Below are 19,468 nucleotides of genomic sequence, written 5' to 3' on the forward strand. Positions count from 1 at the left end.
CGACTTTTATGATCAACAAGGTTGGGGGGGGGGGGGGGGAGATTGTTTTCAGCGTGCGTTTATCAAATATTATCATTGACAAACACAGAAGATTTTGGGCTGATAAATGTTGATAAATACTTTAAACCGAAACGTAAACACTAATCTGTGTTGTGTTACACCAGTTATCAAGAAATATCAACCGATAGCTAAATTTTAACCTTAACCAAAAGCGAGAGGCATAAAAAATAGCTCTTAAATTTATCCAATGAGAGGAAAGTTGTTATCTTGCAAGTTTGGAGGAGAATAAGCTTGTGTTAACTTGCAAAAACTTTCCAAAATAGTTTTATCTTAGCGAGTGATGTGAACATGGGCGAAGAGGTAAGAGTTTTTGGCCAAAATCATTTTAGTGATATTTTTTTAATGTATAGTTGTATTTGCAAATCTTTATTTATTAAATACTTCTGAAAAAGAAGTAATGCTATATAAATGCCAGTGTCTATCATTGATATTTTTAAATTGGGAAAGCTTATGATCTGTAAAAGAATGACAGGTTTCAACAATTATTTTTTTTTATTCCAAATAAAACCACATAAATTTGACGAATAGACTGCTTTCTTCTTATTTTTTTTTGGCATTTGAATTCGACAGATTTGTTTGTTTTTATCACGAGGACACCCTCTATCTTAACAGATTTCATTTTTTCCTTTGCAATGTATTTTGAATTCAAAACTGTTGTGGTTGTCTACTGTTTTACCGAGTCTCTGTAATACATACTGGTATGTATGTGAACGTAAACATATCATTTTTATCCAGTATATTTATGAAATTGTACAATAATTTTTTTTATAAATTATCACATTTTAAAGTCGTAGTTTAAACAAGAAAAAATAATTTTAATCTTTAAAAAATAAAAAAAGAACATAATGACGGAGGTTTTATCTATAGTCTCTTTTGTGTATAATTTGAGGTTTTATTTGCTTAATGCCTTTAATGATTATACTACTGTTCCTATGAGTAAACCTCTATAATACTAAATATTTAAAAAATAAACAAGTATTTAATTTCTTCCTGGTCCAAATTCATGTATGAAGAACGCGTGGCCTTTTGAACAGATTACAAACATCTTTATCGGGGTTTGTTTTTGAATTTTGGACGCGTTCTTGGCACGATTACACTTTTATACCTAAATGAAAAACATCTCTTCGTTTCCCCTTAACTGACCTTAATTATTTTGTTGTCGAGCACTCCCGATTTATATTACCTGCCAAATTAAGTTGAATGAATCGGAGAGAAAGAATTCTCGTTTTGGAGATTCTGGAATGCAAAACTTCTCTTGTATTTGGAAAACTTCTCTTGTATTTGGAAAGTCTAAGAAAAGTCACTTTAAGGGGGAAACGCGTTGAAATTTGCATATACAATATATATGCATATAGACATAAAAGTAATTTTTGACCCAAGTACGTTATCGTACATGGAAAGTGAGACAAAGAAAGAATAAAGCAATTGCAACTATACTAAACATACTAGTCATGCACGTGTAGCTATAACAGTCGAAGGGAAAAATGGAAGGCGAGACATAGAAAGAGTAACGAAGAAAATAGGTTATTGCATTGGCTTTTGGGCTCTTGGGCTCTTATCAGCCAACAGCTTACAGGTTTCTTTACAGTAATCCATAGCATTCCAAGGGAGTGATGGATATAGAATTGAACAAACATACTTTTTTTTTTTTAAATGCACCAGATACTAACATATAGAATATCGATGTTGTCAGACACAATTTGTGGAATAAACTTAAGACTCAGTGAGATAGGCGTTTTGCTGTGGTAAAATATGTGTTTATCTTGTTCTTTCTCTCTATCTATTGGCCACATTGTTAATTATATATATCCCTCTCTTTCTTTCTCTCTCTCTCTCTCTCTGATCTTATAATCATTTTCAAATTACTAAGTGTTTGCTTTTCCTGTTTTTGCTTTTCCTGTTCCTATTGCTGTGGTAGATTTTCGCTGTTGCTTCTAACGGTTTGAGTGGCACCGTTGTTACTGTGTTTACCATGTATGCCGTTTCTATTTCTGTTACTCCTGTAGTCTGTGGTGTTCTTATTCCTGAGGTAGTTGTCGTTGCTTTAGCGTTAATTGTTGCCGTTATTTGTCGCTGATCCCGTTGTTGTTTTTGCGGTAGTTTTTAGCTGTTTTTAATTCTGATTCAGATGCAGATCATGTAATACGGTCACATTTATTTCCATCTTCATTTAGTGTCTTTGACTGTTATTCGCTAATCGTATGAAATATAATCTTATTAATACCTTAGAAAAAAATGGAATGCTATTATTCGGACTTTACTGCTCTTTTTACCACTCTTCCAGTTTGTTGTGTCAATTTCTTCTGTTTGGGGAGTTAAACGGTTGCCCCGAGTTTCTATCCAGATGTATCTATGCATGCACCAAACTATTGTTTATCTAGACAACAAGGTGCCGCTTTGTTTACAAAGTGTTCTAGACATAGCTCAAATTCGGTTATCAATTGATAAACGATGAAATAACATGATTTAAACTATCTTAACTCATCTAATATTAGTCATGAAAAAAGTTTGAGCAAATTCTAACAGTACAATGCATTGCCTTTCTTTGCTGCATTTTTTGTAAATATTTGTGTTGAATAACTTTACATTGGTGTAAGTTATTGGAATGCGAGTTAAAAAAAGTTACAAAACTAATTATAGAGATTCAAGTCGGGGAACTTATAGATAGATATCGCTTCTTAACAACTTTAACTATCAACACCACTACTTATGATTGTATGTATGAAAAAAATCGAATTAAATGGTTCTTCACTTGCTGTGATAAAAACATATTAGAAGTATCATGCTATGATATTGAAATGATAACATTCACGTATTAACGCATTTTTTAAATTCTTAACGATAACACAGGGTTGTTTTATTTAAACTTGTTGTGTAACATGATAACGATATGATTTCCAATACTAGTGCCGACTTACAGCTGACAATATTACCAACTGTAGCAAAAACCTCAAACAACGAGCTTGAACATGGTTGCTGATATAGGAAAAACAATCAAAACAGTTTCTAAAGTGATTTACGTTCACAATATAAACAGTCAAGTTCAAACAACACGATTACAAAAACACCAAGTCTCAGTCTTTTATCTTTGCAATGAAGAGGCTTTGTGCTAACGCACATTACGTAACTAGAGTTTACCTCTGATTTATTACGGTACCATATGTCATCACTTGAATGAAATAGCAGGACGTTCTCGAACGGGGCCAAAAAAAAATAAATAGCAGTTTTCTGTCTTTGCAGAGATTTACATTTGTATGTACATGAATATCGTAAAACCTAGTTAAAAATAACAGTTGTGTCCACAGGCGTAGATGTAGGCTATGTCTGTCCACTTCTTAAAATAGTAAACCATTGAATACAGTGATTTGGGTTACATCTTATTATGCAAAGTATGAAAATAACAACGTTATATAATTGGTTGTTCGGTATCAAAAGAAAGGAGATATATGTAATATGTAAGATATTTATTATAGAACAATAGTTTTGCACAAACCAAATTAAAACAACTTGTTGATACATATCTAAAATATGTATTTGATAATTTTCAGAATATCATTTCAGAAAACACCAATTGATGTAAATACATGTTTTCATCAATTCTATGATTTTTCCACATGCAGAATCCACGATATCCGAGTATGCCACAATGCACAGCTTTAGCTCTGACGACAGCCTCGATTGTTTTCCAACTTTCCAATGAATTTGAATTATCTAGGTCGGTACTGCAACACTAAAGCAATAGTTCTTCTTTTGTAGGCTAAAAGAGCCGGTTGGTCTAATCAGGTGGAGTTTATTCTGACCTTAATAGGGTATGCAGTAGGACTGGGGAACGTGTGGAGATTCCCTTACCTTGCTTACAAAAACGGAGGAGGTAAGTCAATACGTTGTGCGCGTAGCAGTACAATGAATATGATTAATTTCTGAAGTACCATTAATTGTATACTGAAAATGTTTGTCGAGTCATTCTTCTCAATTTAAGTTATATAAAAATAACTTAATTCTGGTTGTAACGCGGCATTTGATTAGATAGAAAAATTTAGTTAAATTTGCATAACCTGGTTTGCACGTCACAAGACAAGTCACAATGCACCAACGTCAAAAATTTACTAATCCGCTTGAAGTTACGTTTAAATTTTGAACAGATTAATATCATTTTTAAACGTAAAACGTGCTCAATTTGTACAGAAAATTCCAGAAAATTAAATTATTAGGAATGAACTCAATATCTACCCAAGTTATACTCGTATAACCTGGGTTGGAGCAATTCAAGGTTTTTTATAATCCGCTTCGTAAATTGCCCCAACCCAGGTTATACTAGTATAAATTGGGTAGACATTGAGTTCATTTCTTAAACATTCAAAGTCTCTGAAAACTTTAACAATTTTTTTGACTATAACGAATTGTTTTTCAGGCGCTTTTCTGATACCATACTTTGTCTCCTTGGCCCTTATTGGAGTTCCTTTGTTTTTCCTTGAACTTTCATTTGGCCAGTTTGCCAGTCTAGGTCCCATAAAGATATGGATTGTAAATCCTGCATTCAAAGGTGTGGTTTTTAAAAATGTTTATTATCATGTTTTTGTTGTTCATTAACAAGCCTGAAAAAAATCTTGATGTGTTTGGGAGAAACTTATGTTTCATTCTTACTTGATTAATTATACAAATAAACAATCAACTATTTTGAAGGTTTGGGGTTTGCCATGACCATCGTCTCTGCCTTGATCGCATTGTATTACAACGTTGTAATCGCCTGGTGCTTGTATTACCTATTTGCGTCCATGACGTCATATCTACCCTGGCAGGACTGTGACAACGAGTGGAACACGTGTTCCTGTGCTGACGCAACGACGAACTTCTCGAGCCCGGATCCTTGGAATGGACGACGACCAGATTGCTGTATGATTAAAAAATTATTGTTATTGTTAAAATTTGACAAAAACACTGTTCTGAATTTGTTTTGTGTATTCATCTTTAATGTTGTTTGATACATGTATTCTTTCCAGTGGCCGATCTAGCTTCCATCAAAAATGGAAGTAAAAACACTCCAAGTTCAGAATATTTTACGTAAGTTATGTTTTGTTTACCAAATTGGTAACATTCAGAGTACATATTCGAGGGTCTACGTTGTTATTTGCGTTTAATTTTCCAATATATAAGATTATGATACCAGTTCTACTCTAGTAATAAAAATGTAAATATCTTTCAACATCTATACATATATTTCTAGATCTACTCGCTGGTTCTATATATTATTTATTCTACCATAGTAAGTTTAAAAACATGCGATGATGTTAAGATGGATCAGCTCTGTGTTAAAATACCAGTATGTTTATCTGAATATGTTTTAATCCCAATAATGACTGTTAGACGTAAAGTTCTGGGTGTGACTGACTCGTGGACTGACCCCGGGGGCCTCAAGTGGGACGTGACCCTCTGCAACCTTCTAGCCTGGATCATCGTGTTTCTGGTTCTGTCTAAAGGAATCAAATCCCTTGGAAAGGTAAAACTATGAGTTGCAAAATCTCTTGATGTGGTTACTTTTTAACTATAAAAGGCAAAATCTCTCAGTATGGTTGCTTCTAATGTTTTGCACATAATATACTCTAGATTTTTAATCACCTGATTAATCTTTTGCAATTATCGCTATGACAATGTTCTTTATTCCACCTAGGTTGTATATTTCACTGCCACATTCCCATACGTTCTGCTGACTGTCCTGTTGGTCCGTGGGTTGACACTTGAAGGGTCTCATGAGGGGGTCATGTACTACCTCACACCCAACTGGGAACGACTGTCGGATGCCAGTGTATGACGTCATAAGTGACAACTGCTTGGATTTATTTATTTTTTTCAGCTTTGTTTATATCAAATTTCTCGAAACAATGTGTATTTTGCAAAATGAATTCATGAGCAGTTTCCTAAATTTGGAATAAACTGAAAATATTCCGGATTTAAAAAAGACCTTATATAATATTACGAAGACTAACTCACCCCGTGTTTGTTTTATTTGATTAGGTGTGGTCGGATGCCGCGGTACAAATCTTCTACTCCCTCAGCGCCTGTTCTGGGGGTCTGATTGCAATGGCAAGCTACAATAAGTTTAACAACAACGTTTTAAGGTACTACACGTTTATATCCGATTATTGTCTTCATAAAGAACTAGCATACTGTGTTTTCATCAATATTCGTTGAATACCAATTTTCGTGGATTTCGTTGTTAAGTTGATCCTTGAAAATAACTGTTCATTGAAGTGCAATCTCTACTAACAATTTGTATTGATAGGATCATGGGCCACGAAATTACGTATCCTTGAAACTGTGGTTTCCATGGAATCCACGAAATTTGGTACCCAAAAACATTAATGAAAGTACATGTTGGTCTGTTCTAAAGTCTGAAATAAGATTGTTTTTATGTCTGATTTAACAATTTTAAAATTTTTCCTAAAAATGATAATATTGAGAGCAGTTTACTATATTCTTAATTGCTTTGAAAGAGTATGCTTGTATTATTGTAGAGATTCCCTAGTTGTTCCTTTGATAAACTGTTTGACGAGTTTCTATGCTGGGTTCGTGATCTTCTCAGTACTTGGATTTATGGCGAACTACAAACATGACACGATGGAACATGTCGCAAAAGGAGGTACAGTAATGATAAAGCTTGTTGATAGATGTCAAAAATCATCCATACATTTTGTATTTAATATTAGATCAAATAATTAAATGTCAGTGCCAAGGCGGTATTCAATTTGTGCACAGTTTTTTTTTTTAAAATGCAGAATAAAAAAACACGCCTTTTTAAGGGTTTCCAATTCTTAGCTTAAGGTCAAGATCTAGTAAATGTAAGGTTCCTTCAGGTTTATAAAATTTAAATTCTTTCAATGATGCTTCATAACAATAGCTTTGTTTGAAAAGGTGAACTGGGGCTAAAATGTTTGGTAAACACAATGAAAACCCATCAACTTTAATTTTCAATGAAATATGAAGGAATTTAGGAACACATTTCGTAGTTTATGTCCATTTTTGACAAATAAAAAATATCAAGAATGCCTACAATCTCTCCCAAAACGGAATTAAACAACCTCTTGACCTCCTCTTGAAAATGATGTCAAATTGAATAGGTGTCATGGTTACTTTTCCCATGATTTAACATAGAACGTTAAGAAATTGTTTAATTTAAAGCTGCAAAGTAATGGAAAAAGATTCTTCAAATCAATTATGACGTCATAATGGTTCTAGCACCAAAAAGGCACTCTGGAATCATTTACTAGATCTTGACCTTAAAAAAAGTATTTTTACTGTAGATTCTTAGATAGTAGATAATATCTAATATTTTTAAAAGTTATTGAAAAAATTTAAAAAAAAACCTGAACCATGTTTCCAGACGTTTTACAAAGTTAAAAAAATGTATGCCGGAATTATTACGAAAATTTTACAAAAGGTGTATAGATTTGTGTAAATCTTAGATAAAATGAAAATTGTAACCGACTTTCCACTCGCATCAAGGATTATATTATAAGCAGTGATACCACCGAGTAGAAAAAAACTTTGTCTATAAGTGTTAAATATGGAGACTTTATTAAACTAATTCCATATTTGAAGGCAAAAAGTACCGGTATTACATGTAAATGAATACTGAGTAACCAGTTCTCGGATAATAAATTGTCACAGATGATAGAGCATATAATAGAGAGTTTCAGCTGACCGATTAGTTATTTATCTCTAAAAATTAATATATCATGGGAAAACAGCAATCCTTAAAGGGACTGTAGGATAATTTTTTTTCCTACAGGTCTCTTGTTCGGACGTGTAGTTTTCCTGTACAGAAAATTAAGTATATGTATTCCTATCTGATCCTAAAATCCTACAGGATCCATAGGAAGAAATTAAATTTTTGTATAAAATTCTACGTATCCATAAAAAATCATTAGTAAAAGTTTCATGCATTGCGCGTTGGTCTTTTTAAAAAGATACGTATCTCGAATAACATATTAGATACGAGTGGTAATAATCAAACTATTTATGCAATGATATAATGTGTAGAATATGGTTGAAGTTTTCCTTGGCAATTGCAAAATTTATCCTTCACGGTGTTGCATGCTATTTAAGAAAAAATATAAATATAAATATTTTTGATAATTAGATGATCTACAATCAAATTAATACAAATGTTGGTAACCTTGGAAATCAATAATTACCCAGAAACCTTGACAATTATCAAATATACTTCAATCCCATAGGTCCGGGCCTCACTTTCATCGTTTACCCAGAAGCCCTTGCACAGATGCCCGTTGCTCCATTGTGGGCTATTCTGTTCTTCTTCATGATGGCCACCCTTGGTTTTAGCTCACAGGTCAGTTCATATCTATGTTCCGTGGGTAGCATTGTGACTCTGCTATGATACTGTACATTTGTAGTTGGCACTAGTTTATAACAATGCAATACTAAAACTAACAGCTCTTTCAGATAATTTGTTATATTCCTATGCATATATTTTAATATTATTATTATTTAATATTGTTAAATGTATAGAGTTATCTATAGTTTTCCCAGAGTTTATATGAAAACTTAGTCTGGATATCAGAGCAAAAATCGCCATATTCGTATATGCGCTATATCTGTAAATATATATAGAAACTGCCTTTGATATAACTTTAATTATCTTTTTCAGTTTTCAATAACGGAGACCGTGATTACTGGAGTAATGGACGAGTTTCCCGGATTCTTCTCCAGTCGGGTCAAGCGAATCCTCTTCCGTGCTGGAGTTTGCGCAGTAGCGTTTATTCTTGGACTTCCGATGACTTGTCGAGTAAGAAACAATGCACACAGAACGTAGCCTGTCGAAACCTCCCCCATTCTATTTTCTGACGTGAGACTAACGTTGAAGTATCATTAAACATTTTTTTTTTCATTATTTTACGGATTTTAACTAAAACTTTACAGTACCTTAAAATATGAAATTATGAAAAATGAAAATTCTCTGACTACCGTACACTACAAACAAAGAAAGATAACTGTAACCAATTATATGATTGAACTCTAACGAAATATTCGAGAAGGGATTGGACACCACTATTCAATATCCTTAAAAATATACCATCCTGCCTTCTGTGTTATAGGGAGGCGAGTACACCCTGAACCTAATGGACACGTTTGTCGGGGGATTCCCGCTCTTATTCGTCGGACTCTTTGAAATCATCGCCATCATCTACGTTTATGGTAAATATTCAACACATTGTCTTGTAATTATTATTTATTATATATGCTCAAAGAACCCATTTTACTCAGTCACGTATTTATTTTGACGCCATTGCATATTATAGGATTTTTCCGCTTCAAGAGAGACATTGAGTTGATGCTTGGATCTAACATTGTAATCTCGGCCTTCTTCCTTTACTTTGGAGCGACCTGGCTGTTAATTTCTCCAGTAGCGCTACTGGTCTGTTCTAAATCTTTTAAATGGCAAAGGTTTTTAAATAAATAAAAAAAAGCTATGCATCGATAAATTGATATGTAATAAACTTCCATCAAAGTACAAATATTGCATAATTTCTTAAGAACCAGTATTCGGGTTTTTTCTTCTCCAATGAGTGATTAAATTTTTGTTATATTGTATACAACGACTTTTGCAGCATTAAACATTAAACTCTAATTAGCTGTTAATCAGTTTTCCTACAACGATTTTTCATGTAAAAATTTTCACCGTATTGCATGTACTTTAATTTCTAAAATTTTCACAATGATAGGCTGTGATAATATTCAAAGCCATTCAGACCAAACCGGCGACGGACGGAAGTTACGTATATCCGGAGGGAGGACAGGCTCTTGGTTGGCTGATCGTTTTAGCGCCCCTAATCTGGATCCCCGTCATATTCTTCTTTGAGGCCTTTAGAAATGGACTTGGAAAGGTAACAGACGCTGTATACTGGTAATACTTCTACAATGTACTAAACCGTTAAAAATTATTTTACCTGTTGTATTCGTAATGATCCGAATAAGAATTCATTTTTTCCACGTATACAAATATTTTCTTAACTTTATCAATTGATATTCGCCTCCTAAAATACTTTAGTATATGAATATACATGTAAATCAAGTTGTGTAATTCGACACATTCGGATTTCTTAATTTTGGGAGATTGTAAGTTTTCATACTTTGAACCCCTGAAACAAAGACTAATTCTATTTTACAGTTATTGAAAAAGATAAACTCTCCTGAGGAAAATTGGGGACCAGCATTATCAGAAAACAAAACGGGGCGATATAGCGATGAATACAAAGAGAGAATGAAGCAGAGGACCGGAAGTAATGGTTACACCATCTCAAATCCGGAAGAACAGTCTTCCAGTGAAAAATACGCCAGACTTCAGGCTACATTTGTGACTTCAAATCAAGCAAATATTCCCAACGGAAAAGAGGAACATATGGTGGACATGGAAAATGGAACAAAACAAAATGGAACTGCACAGGTCAAGGACGGTACCGGGGAGACCGGAACAAGTGGACAGTTCCAGAACCCAGCCTTTGTAAAAGACGACGACAAATAATCATGATTTTTTTTTACATGGATCAATATTAAGCTGGACTATATTCCGGTGCGGAACTGTTTTTTATTGTGTAAGTTTTGTTAATATAGTTGCTTTTGTTTTCACTAACATTCGAAGCTTTCTGGGTTACACATATATGCGAAAACAATTTCGATAAAATTACAATGATCTGAGTTTTTCAATAAAAAGTATGATATTCTAATACATTGTATTTGTCTTCTTGAAAAAAAAAAGACAGGAAGTAGTTGATTATAATAACGTTTTATTTAAAGAAATATATATATTTATTGATTTAATGATATAATCATACATAACATTTGTTAATAACATAACTCAGAATTTAAACACTTAGATCTACGTTCCGTTGTAAAGTATGCAGTGCGTTACTTTTTACTGTATTTGGCATTTCCTTTTGGTCAATCCCGATGATCCCTGGCTGTGTTCGGGCTGTATTTCAGATTACGTGTGTTCTAGTGTATGTCAGTATGTCATGTACTCGATTGGTGGACATACACCTTAGTGTATCCACAACATCTCAGCGGCTTCATGGATGTGATCAATTGATGAGGTGCTGTGTCAGTTTGACGTAAAGGTGTTATCATCTTTTATGTATTGAATGATCTCTGTTTGTTAATTTTTTTCTGTCCAGATCTTGCACTCAAAAGATCACTATTGGAAACACTAATTCAGTCACGTGATTTAGAATTTGGTGGCGACTGTGTCCACTGGTTCGGCTACGTAGGCTTGATTGGAGTACTCCTGGGGCTGTCCCTTCATGTCCATAGCATAGTCATTAGCAGGGGCGGATCCATTTGAGTTGGTGACATCACTGAAAGGTGCGGCATAACGACCGGTCCTATTCTCAGTTAAAGCTGGTCCCCAATCAGACTTTGGCTTAAAGTATTAATAAGCACATGTTATTTTAATAAAGCTCAATTTTTAATGCATTGCTTTACCAGTAGGCCACATTGCTAACCCGAGCAAACTGCATTTGGAGAACACCAGAAAAGGATAATACATATTTGTTACCATTCAAAATATATTCACAGAAACAATAATATCAATCATATATCAGTTCTGAAGATTTTTATTTGCTTTACGTTTAACAGATTTTTGAAGGATAAATTTAAAACTTATTAAATTTAGCAATACCTTGGTTTTATATCAGTTTTTACACTTTATTTTCTTTATAACTAGTTAAGACACATTATTTCAACAAATTTCAAATTCTGAACTCTTAGATGTTATGTTTTGGTTGAAGATGAGAGTTAACGTAAGTTTAAAATAAGTCAGTGAAAAGATAAAGCAGATGCGATCGAACGCCGACGTCGTCGACAGCTGATGTAAATCTGTTGACAGGAGATATATTACCTTTCCAAGTCCTTTCTTGCAGCTGTAATACACGAACCAAACCGGAATTCCAATCAAACACGTGACCTGGATCAACCAGAAGATCGCCTGACCGCTATCTGGATACAGGTATCCGTCGTTTTCAAATGGTTTCGTCTGGATGATTTTGAATACAATGACTGCCTAAAAAATATATATATTTTATTTCAATGAGATCAAATCTAATTGCTGCAATTTAAATAGATCTAGATAGATAGTGCAACAGATTATTCATAATCTTCACCAGGAGAGCTAATGGAGAAATCAGTAGCCAACATGCTCCGAAGTACCAGAAACAGACGTTCACACACACTCTGTCACCAATCATCATTTCAATGTCTCGTTTAAATCGGAAGAAGCCTATAAAACACAGAGTATAATCATACATTTCAGCGTTACTTCTTGCGTTGAAGAATTTCGAATACTCAGTAGTCTTTTAAATTTTCAACAATAGGGTGACTGGATGGTATCTACATGTATGCTAACGCAAGCTTTGTCCATTCTTCTTACCATAAACATAGCATATGATAATCAACTCAAGGAATCCAACAAACAATAAGGGGAAACCACCGACAGCGTTATCTACCAGTGTTAACATGTAATCACCTCCCTGAAGATGAAATATAAGGCATTTAAAATGAGATGTCATGAGGTGATCTTTTCTTTTTTAATCAAAAATGGGATAGAAAAAAAACCCATTCCAAAATGATTTGATAGGCATCGTTTATAATGGCGTGAAATTAAAAGGAAGACATTGAAAGCGCAGTAATTCTTACTCTTGTAGTCATTGGCAGTCCTAATATAAACCCAAACATGCAGATTCCAAACCGGAAACCGAGAACTCGCCATTTTGATCTCGAGATAGCAGGGAATTCATCAAGTAGTCCCGTCATCACTGTTTCCACCATGGAAAACTATGAAATATATGTGTGGGTTTTTTTTTTTTTTAATTATTTAGAAACTATTTAAGACAATAAGTAAATGAAGTATAAATACAATGAACTAAATAATATCATATTTACCGCAGAACTAAATCCAAGATTGGCCATCATGAAGAAAAATAGGATTGACCATAATGGTGCCACAGGCATCTGAGCAAGACCTTCAGGGTATACGATGAAGACTAAGCCGGGACCTGCAACAAAGAGTTGCGCAATAAAAAGTTTAAAAGTGCCATTTTGCATATGTCATATTTTTCTTCATTGCAATGATTTTGTGAAAAGGATAAATTGATTATCTACCCGCTGTAGCTACTTCTGCTACGGTGGTGCCCTTGGCAAACGCCATGAACCCCAGCACAGAAAAAATGACGAAACCAGCATAGAAACTCGTGAGGCAGTTAATAACCGGAACCAAAAAGGTGTCTCTGCAATAAACAAGTAGCAGGGGTGTATGTGCAGTGAAAGAACAAGGGTAGAAAAGAGCTCATCTTAGGACAATGTCATTTATGCGGGAATTTGATAAATGTTATCAAAGAGCATCTGACGAATTGTACCTTAAAACATTGTTGTCAAACTTATTGAAGCTTGCCATGGCAATTAGTCCCCCTTGGCAGGCGCTGAGGGAGTAGAAGATTTGTACTGCGGCGTCCGACCACACCTAAATACGTTATTCTCACAATGAACAGATAATCTTGATATTTTAATGTTTCCAATTTTTTTTTACAAAGTTTTGGTTCAACTTGTTTGGATAGTCAAGTTTATGATAATGATATACATATGCAAAAAAGCGTTTTAATTATTGTATATAAAAAATTGTAACAGCAACAGGCGCTTGACCACTCTTACGCTAGCGTCACTAATCTTGTCAAGGTTAGGGGTGATGTAGAAATCAATGCCCTCTTTATATCCGTCTAAGGTTAATCCACGAATCAAGAGAGCTGTCAGCAAGATGTACGGGAATATAGCCGTAAAGTACACCACCTTAAAATCAAAGTACTCTCATTATTCAGAGGTTGCATCTTTACTAAAGAAAATATCAACATAACTTTACAACTGTTCTGTCTGCATTCATATACAAGAACCGTTTTACTTTGAAAAACCTCAACTTTTTTATTTCCAGATTTATTTACACTTTGCTCATTATCGTGTGAACATGGAAGTAATTTGAAACAAAATTTCCGCACATCTACAAAATTCGTAAAATTAACTTAATATTCGACCTAAATTTTCTTATCTCCTTGTCAGCTTTCTCGTTTTCTGGTGTCAGTATATCGTACCTTTCCCAAAGTTTTTATTCCTTTAGATAACACAATAAATATGATGGTCCAGGCTAGAAGATTACATAGAGTTATGTCCCATTTTACTCCACCAGTGGCCTCAAATCCATCGGTTATTTCTAAAACATGACGTCTATAAAAAAAACATCAAAGATTCAAAACGTTATGTCCCATCTTACTCCACCAGTGTGGACTGAAATCCGTAGGTTTTTTCTAAAATATGACGTCTATAAAAAGAACATCAAAAATTCAAAATGTTCTTATTTCATTTTCTAGTATTATTTTATAACAAGAACTTTTTTAAATTTTTAACTTTATTTGAATTTTAATGAATGACATTTAACATTTTCTACAATAAGGTGTTTACCGGAAGTACTCTTCGCTGACTGAAACACCTGTTGTATTGGCGGGATAGGAAAACGTCACTGAATATGTATAAAAATAAACATAATTCATAAATTTAATACATCTTTTCACAAAACTTAAATTACTAGAACATTTTATGTTTTGTTTTTTTTCTCGAAATGATTGATAGCTAGCTAGGAAAATAGCCAAAATTATAAAAATATTAATACCACGTACATATTAATTATTCGATTTTCATATTGATAATACATTATTAGATTCGTACAGCAATCATTGCGAGCTCCAAGCCAAGGGTCAGGTAGCGAAAAGTTTTGTTTGCCATCTTGACATAAACAAGAGTTCCAGTTATTGTCACAGTCTTGCCATGGTAGATATGACGTCATCGATGCAAAGAAGTAGTAAAGGCAATAAGCTATGATGACAACGTAATATAGGGCTATACCCCATGAGACGATGACCATGGAATACCCAAGACCTGTAGAAACGATGTTAATAAATAGTTTATTAAAATGGAATTATAAAATTCTCTATTGATTAAACTAAAATATTTTTGATAAATATTTGGATTCCGTGTGTTTTCATAAACAATTTTTTTCTTCTTATTCTTTTTACATTATTTGGTTATTTGTATAATCACAAGAGCAAACCTTTCATCAGAATATTTATTTTCCATATTTTCACGGGTCCAAGACTGGCAAATTGTCCAAAAGCGATCTCCAGGTAGAAAAGAGGGATCCCAATGATAACCAGACAGATAAAGTAGGGAATAAGGAAAGCCCCTGGAACAGATTTATTATAAAATCAAATAGTCAGAAATATATAACATCACATGAAATATTGACTGCTTGTTTGTATAAATGACTTTTAATTCTCCTCGTAACAATATGATAATTTACTAAATTTTTGCGTTAACGGTATTTAGCTTCACCAAAACCTGTTGCAAATGTACTCTTTTCTTATTTTACGGCTTTTATTCATGTACATGCATACAGTTTAGGTATAATACACGATCTGTTTGCCTGATTATTATGTACAATACCTCCTCCGTTCTTGAATGCAAGGTAGGGAAATCTCCAAACATTACCCAGACCCACAGCAAAGCCAACACAGGTCAGGATGAACTCTACTGGGTTAGACCACTCGGCTCTCTGCAATATGACAGACGTGCCATCAATTGACTGTTGGACTATTGTGGGGTTTTTTTTACTCAAATACATCTGTAGTTCCACCCCAACCCCTTTTATGACCACCATTAAATATCATGTTTATAATCACGTTTTTTTCTAATTATCGTTTAGCAAATGGGCAGATGATTTCTGCATGATTGTCTTGCTTAAATTCTACTCAGTCGAAAGACTGGCTTGCAGATGTTGACCTTGGTGTCACAGCCAGATATTTGCTTTTGATATTAGTTTTAATGGGAAAGATAAGTGACATTGCAGGTATTGCTTCTGTTGACGAAAAAATCTGTTATTTAGTTAATAACTACGACATGGTAACTGTTTATTTTGTTCATGGCATTATAATTGTACTAAGAAAATAACTGGTTGAAAGAAAATCTGGCGATTTTTTTGCCAAATTGTTTTGTTTCTACAACTATGACCTTAGTTTTCTAATGTGCAAACAAACTCAAGGTAGAAAAACATTGTGTACTGCAACACTTGAACAAACTTTGCGCACTTTATTGCAATGAAACTTCAATGCGAAAAATTAGGTTACAACTCTTTCTTCCCTAATCTGTAGAATATCTTAAATACTGGGTTTTCTTCATTACCTTGCAACCAATTCTATGTTCTAAATTCTGGTATCACAAACTTTCTTGCACGTTTTAAGAACGTTTTTAAAGAATGAATATATATAGAAGTATCTGCATTTGAATGCATATACTTTCATTTATGAAGATCTGAATTTTGCAACACAATACATTTTTAAAATAAGAATTTATTTCTTCGCTTAGAAATACTTGATACAAATTCGTCAGTCTTTCTTATTTTACCCAGTTAACTTTTTTCACTTGCTGTAATAAACTCTAACACTTAAACTAGGGTTCACGTCCAGGGTTGTAAAAAAGATCACTATGTTCTATAGAATCTCGAGGGCTAAAAGTTGGTATGGAGAGAGTATGGTTTTGAGAAGATTCAACGTTAAAGGTGTTGGTCAGTTCTTTGCCAGAGAACAAATGACTTTCTTTGATTTATGAGGCAATATAGATATATAAGCTCTTATTGGCTCTTATCTTTACTGCATGGATAGCGTTACTGGGACTCAAATTCTGCTTGATTTCATTTGATTCACAAATATGGTAGAAACCCAACAAATCTCCAAATAGAACTCACTGAAAAGGCACATAAACACAGATATGCTCTCGTTTTGTTTTTGTTTTGTATGTTTGGATTTTTTTTAATTCAATCTTGTTTTTGGTTTTGTTATTTTTTTTTTGAGGGGGGGGGGTGGAGTTAATGCCGGAATTCGATTCAATTAAATCAAGTATCATCAGATACATAGATTTTAAATTAGTCACAATTTAACATGAAATTCATTTTCAAAATTTTATTAAATTTCTAGCGTGTAAATGAACACCATTCGAATTTCTTAAGTCCAGGCTTCTTTTCAGCGATCGACCGACTACAAACAAAAGATAAGGGAAGATTGATTGATTCCAAACACTATCGTCAAAAGGTCCAGCCGGGCTGCCATTAACCGTCTCTTAGACTCGCAGATAAGACGACAAATTATCAATGATTCAAAAAGCTGTCCACGCAATGAAATACAAATGTGCTCTTGAAGAAGATATTCGCATTTACGAGTTGTTGTCGGTACAAGTACAAAAATTAGAGACAACAAAATATTCTTTATAATCAGGGAAGAATACATACTGTCCTTTCCGATATATTTCATTTTATCAAATAAAATATACAACTATAGTCATGTTGTATATTTTATTTGATAAAATGAAATATATCGGAAAGGACAGTACGTTAAATATCAGCACGTCAGATTGCTATGAATCTGCTATAAATGAGAGTCGTCGCTAAAGATTGACTATCTGTATCTGGGTGGATAAGTACATTAAATAATGGTTAATAGAAAATACCTTTAGTTTACTGTAATCTATCAGAGGATGGGAAAATAATAGTCCAATTAAAATATTAACGACAAAAATATTTTACGGTGTTTGAATATTAATATCGCGTCAGTATTAGAATCCTGCACCTTGGAACATATCTGAAGTAGTTAGAAATCCTTTTTCTTTTTTTAATTCGAAAATTTTCAGTATACAGGTTTTATGTACAATATCAACTGTTGTCCTATCAGACCTGTTGAATTGGGACAGATAAAGAATGAGTTATGAGCCTATTTAGACAGCACGTTTTTCCATTTTGAAAGCTGTTGCTTGTATCACTTTCAGACAAAAATTGACCCTAATAAATCGAAGTTAAAGTCTCTACAACAGACACGTGACATAAATTTCTATATTGTGGAAAGTTTAAAATTATCTATATTCATATTTTCAATGATACCCATATGTTACTTTAAAAACAAAAATGAAATATTCTACAGGACAATCTATATATGTATTAGTTTGATAGTATTAAATTATTAATGAAATGCATCATTTCTGATTTTTGATCTTCTAGTAAACAACTGCTGGACAACACATCATCAATGTAGTTTCACTTATTATTTCCATTACTTTTTTAATTTTAAAGCAAACAAGAATTTCCATTATGAGTTTCTGGCGAACGGGAAATTATTTTTAATTGAAATGCGCAGTTTCCTTACCTTATCTCCAATATTTCTTTCTTTTTAAAGTATTTTATCTTTCTTTTATCCAATCAAATATCAAACAATAATCAAACATTCTAGATAAACACTTCATTGCGACATCGCACTATCAAAGTTCAACAACATACAAACCAGTCTAACTCTTTGTCAATGAAATTTCTTGTATATATGATCCCCTTGTCTAAAACTACTATAACTATAGCTGTGATTTACAGAATATTCACGAGCACGTAAGAGTGAAACATTTCAAAAACTGAAATTACCTTCCATTTTATAAAATTTAAAACCTACCTTTCCTCCCATCGTTGTCAAATCTATCTAAACAAGGGGAAGTAATACTGAGTATCTTAGTCCACTGTGCACACTGTCAGACAAGTTATTGATATTTCAACAGTTTTCGGATTATATTTTAGATATCAGTGTAGTAACATTGGAACGTCGATTCATTGACCACGCCGTGCGCCAGTCCTTGTCATCTACCGATAGCGCCGCCTTCTGGGGCGCGGGTGGGTGGCCACTTTATCTTTATAATGTCATTCATGTATGTTTACCTGAACAACAGGTAAGAAAGTAATGCTGTTGATGTTAAGAGGTAGATCCAAGAAGATTTATAAAAAATGCCTTGGCGGATTCAAAATTTTATTGTTGCAGATTTAAGAAATTTTTACCCACCCCCCTTTCTATAGAAAAACCGAGACACCCCTAACCCTTAAGAAAAAAAAGAGGTTTAAAATATAAATCATTTATTGTATAATTACATTCGCTGCCTCATTTAATTTCATTGTTAGCTCTAAACGCAAAAGTATACGATGATATAATGAAGATAACTAGCACTAACGTTTAAAGTTTATTTCTGTCTTTATTTGAGCCAAATTTACTATCCGCGTCATTAAATACTTGAAGATTTGAAGTTTTTTATTACTTTCTGATAAAAGATTATAAATAATATTTTTTTATTCCTTATCTATGGTTATGGGGAATTTCTCTCGTGTTGAAAAATATGCACACGAACGTTTGTTTTCCACAAACCACTGAAATTGTGAATTGCTGAATGCAGTAGTTATCGTTCCTTAACTGTGATGGAGTTACTCCCTTCTGAGAGAGAGAGA

General features: G+C 33.5%; 2 protein-coding genes across 2 annotated transcripts; one reads left to right on the forward strand and one right to left on the reverse strand.

Moving 5' to 3' along the window:
* Positions 1 to 157: 157 nt before the first annotated feature.
* On the forward strand, positions 158 to 10,802 carry LOC105338902 (sodium- and chloride-dependent glycine transporter 1). The gene is made up of 15 exons (XM_011444202.4): positions 158 to 360; positions 3,817 to 3,931; positions 4,472 to 4,603; positions 4,744 to 4,953; positions 5,061 to 5,121; positions 5,425 to 5,557; positions 5,729 to 5,863; positions 6,073 to 6,176; positions 6,573 to 6,697; positions 8,295 to 8,407; positions 8,726 to 8,863; positions 9,174 to 9,273; positions 9,378 to 9,493; positions 9,801 to 9,962; positions 10,247 to 10,802. Exons 1-15 carry the CDS (start codon positions 349 to 351, stop codon positions 10,598 to 10,600), a joined length of 2,010 nt encoding a protein of 669 aa, XP_011442504.3. The 5' UTR covers positions 158 to 348; the 3' UTR covers positions 10,601 to 10,802.
* A 40-nt stretch (positions 10,803 to 10,842) lies between these two features.
* LOC105338903 (sodium- and chloride-dependent glycine transporter 1) lies at positions 10,843 to 18,865 on the reverse strand. The gene is made up of 15 exons (XM_011444203.4): positions 18,651 to 18,865; positions 15,613 to 15,721; positions 15,221 to 15,352; positions 14,839 to 15,048; positions 14,575 to 14,632; positions 14,208 to 14,340; positions 13,777 to 13,911; positions 13,485 to 13,588; positions 13,231 to 13,355; positions 13,012 to 13,124; positions 12,766 to 12,903; positions 12,500 to 12,599; positions 12,234 to 12,349; positions 11,972 to 12,133; positions 10,843 to 11,494 (listed from the first exon to the last, which is right to left on the reverse strand). The coding sequence occupies exons 1-15, from the start codon at positions 18,660 to 18,662 to the stop codon at positions 11,300 to 11,302; spliced, it is 1,842 nt and encodes a 613-aa protein (XP_011442505.3). The 5' UTR covers positions 18,663 to 18,865; the 3' UTR covers positions 10,843 to 11,299.
* Between the last annotated feature and the right edge of the window lie 603 nt (positions 18,866 to 19,468).

Source organism: Magallana gigas, chromosome 2 (genome assembly GCF_963853765.1).
Source record: "Magallana gigas chromosome 2, xbMagGiga1.1, whole genome shotgun sequence".
NCBI lineage: Eukaryota > Metazoa > Mollusca > Bivalvia > Ostreida > Ostreidae > Magallana > Magallana gigas.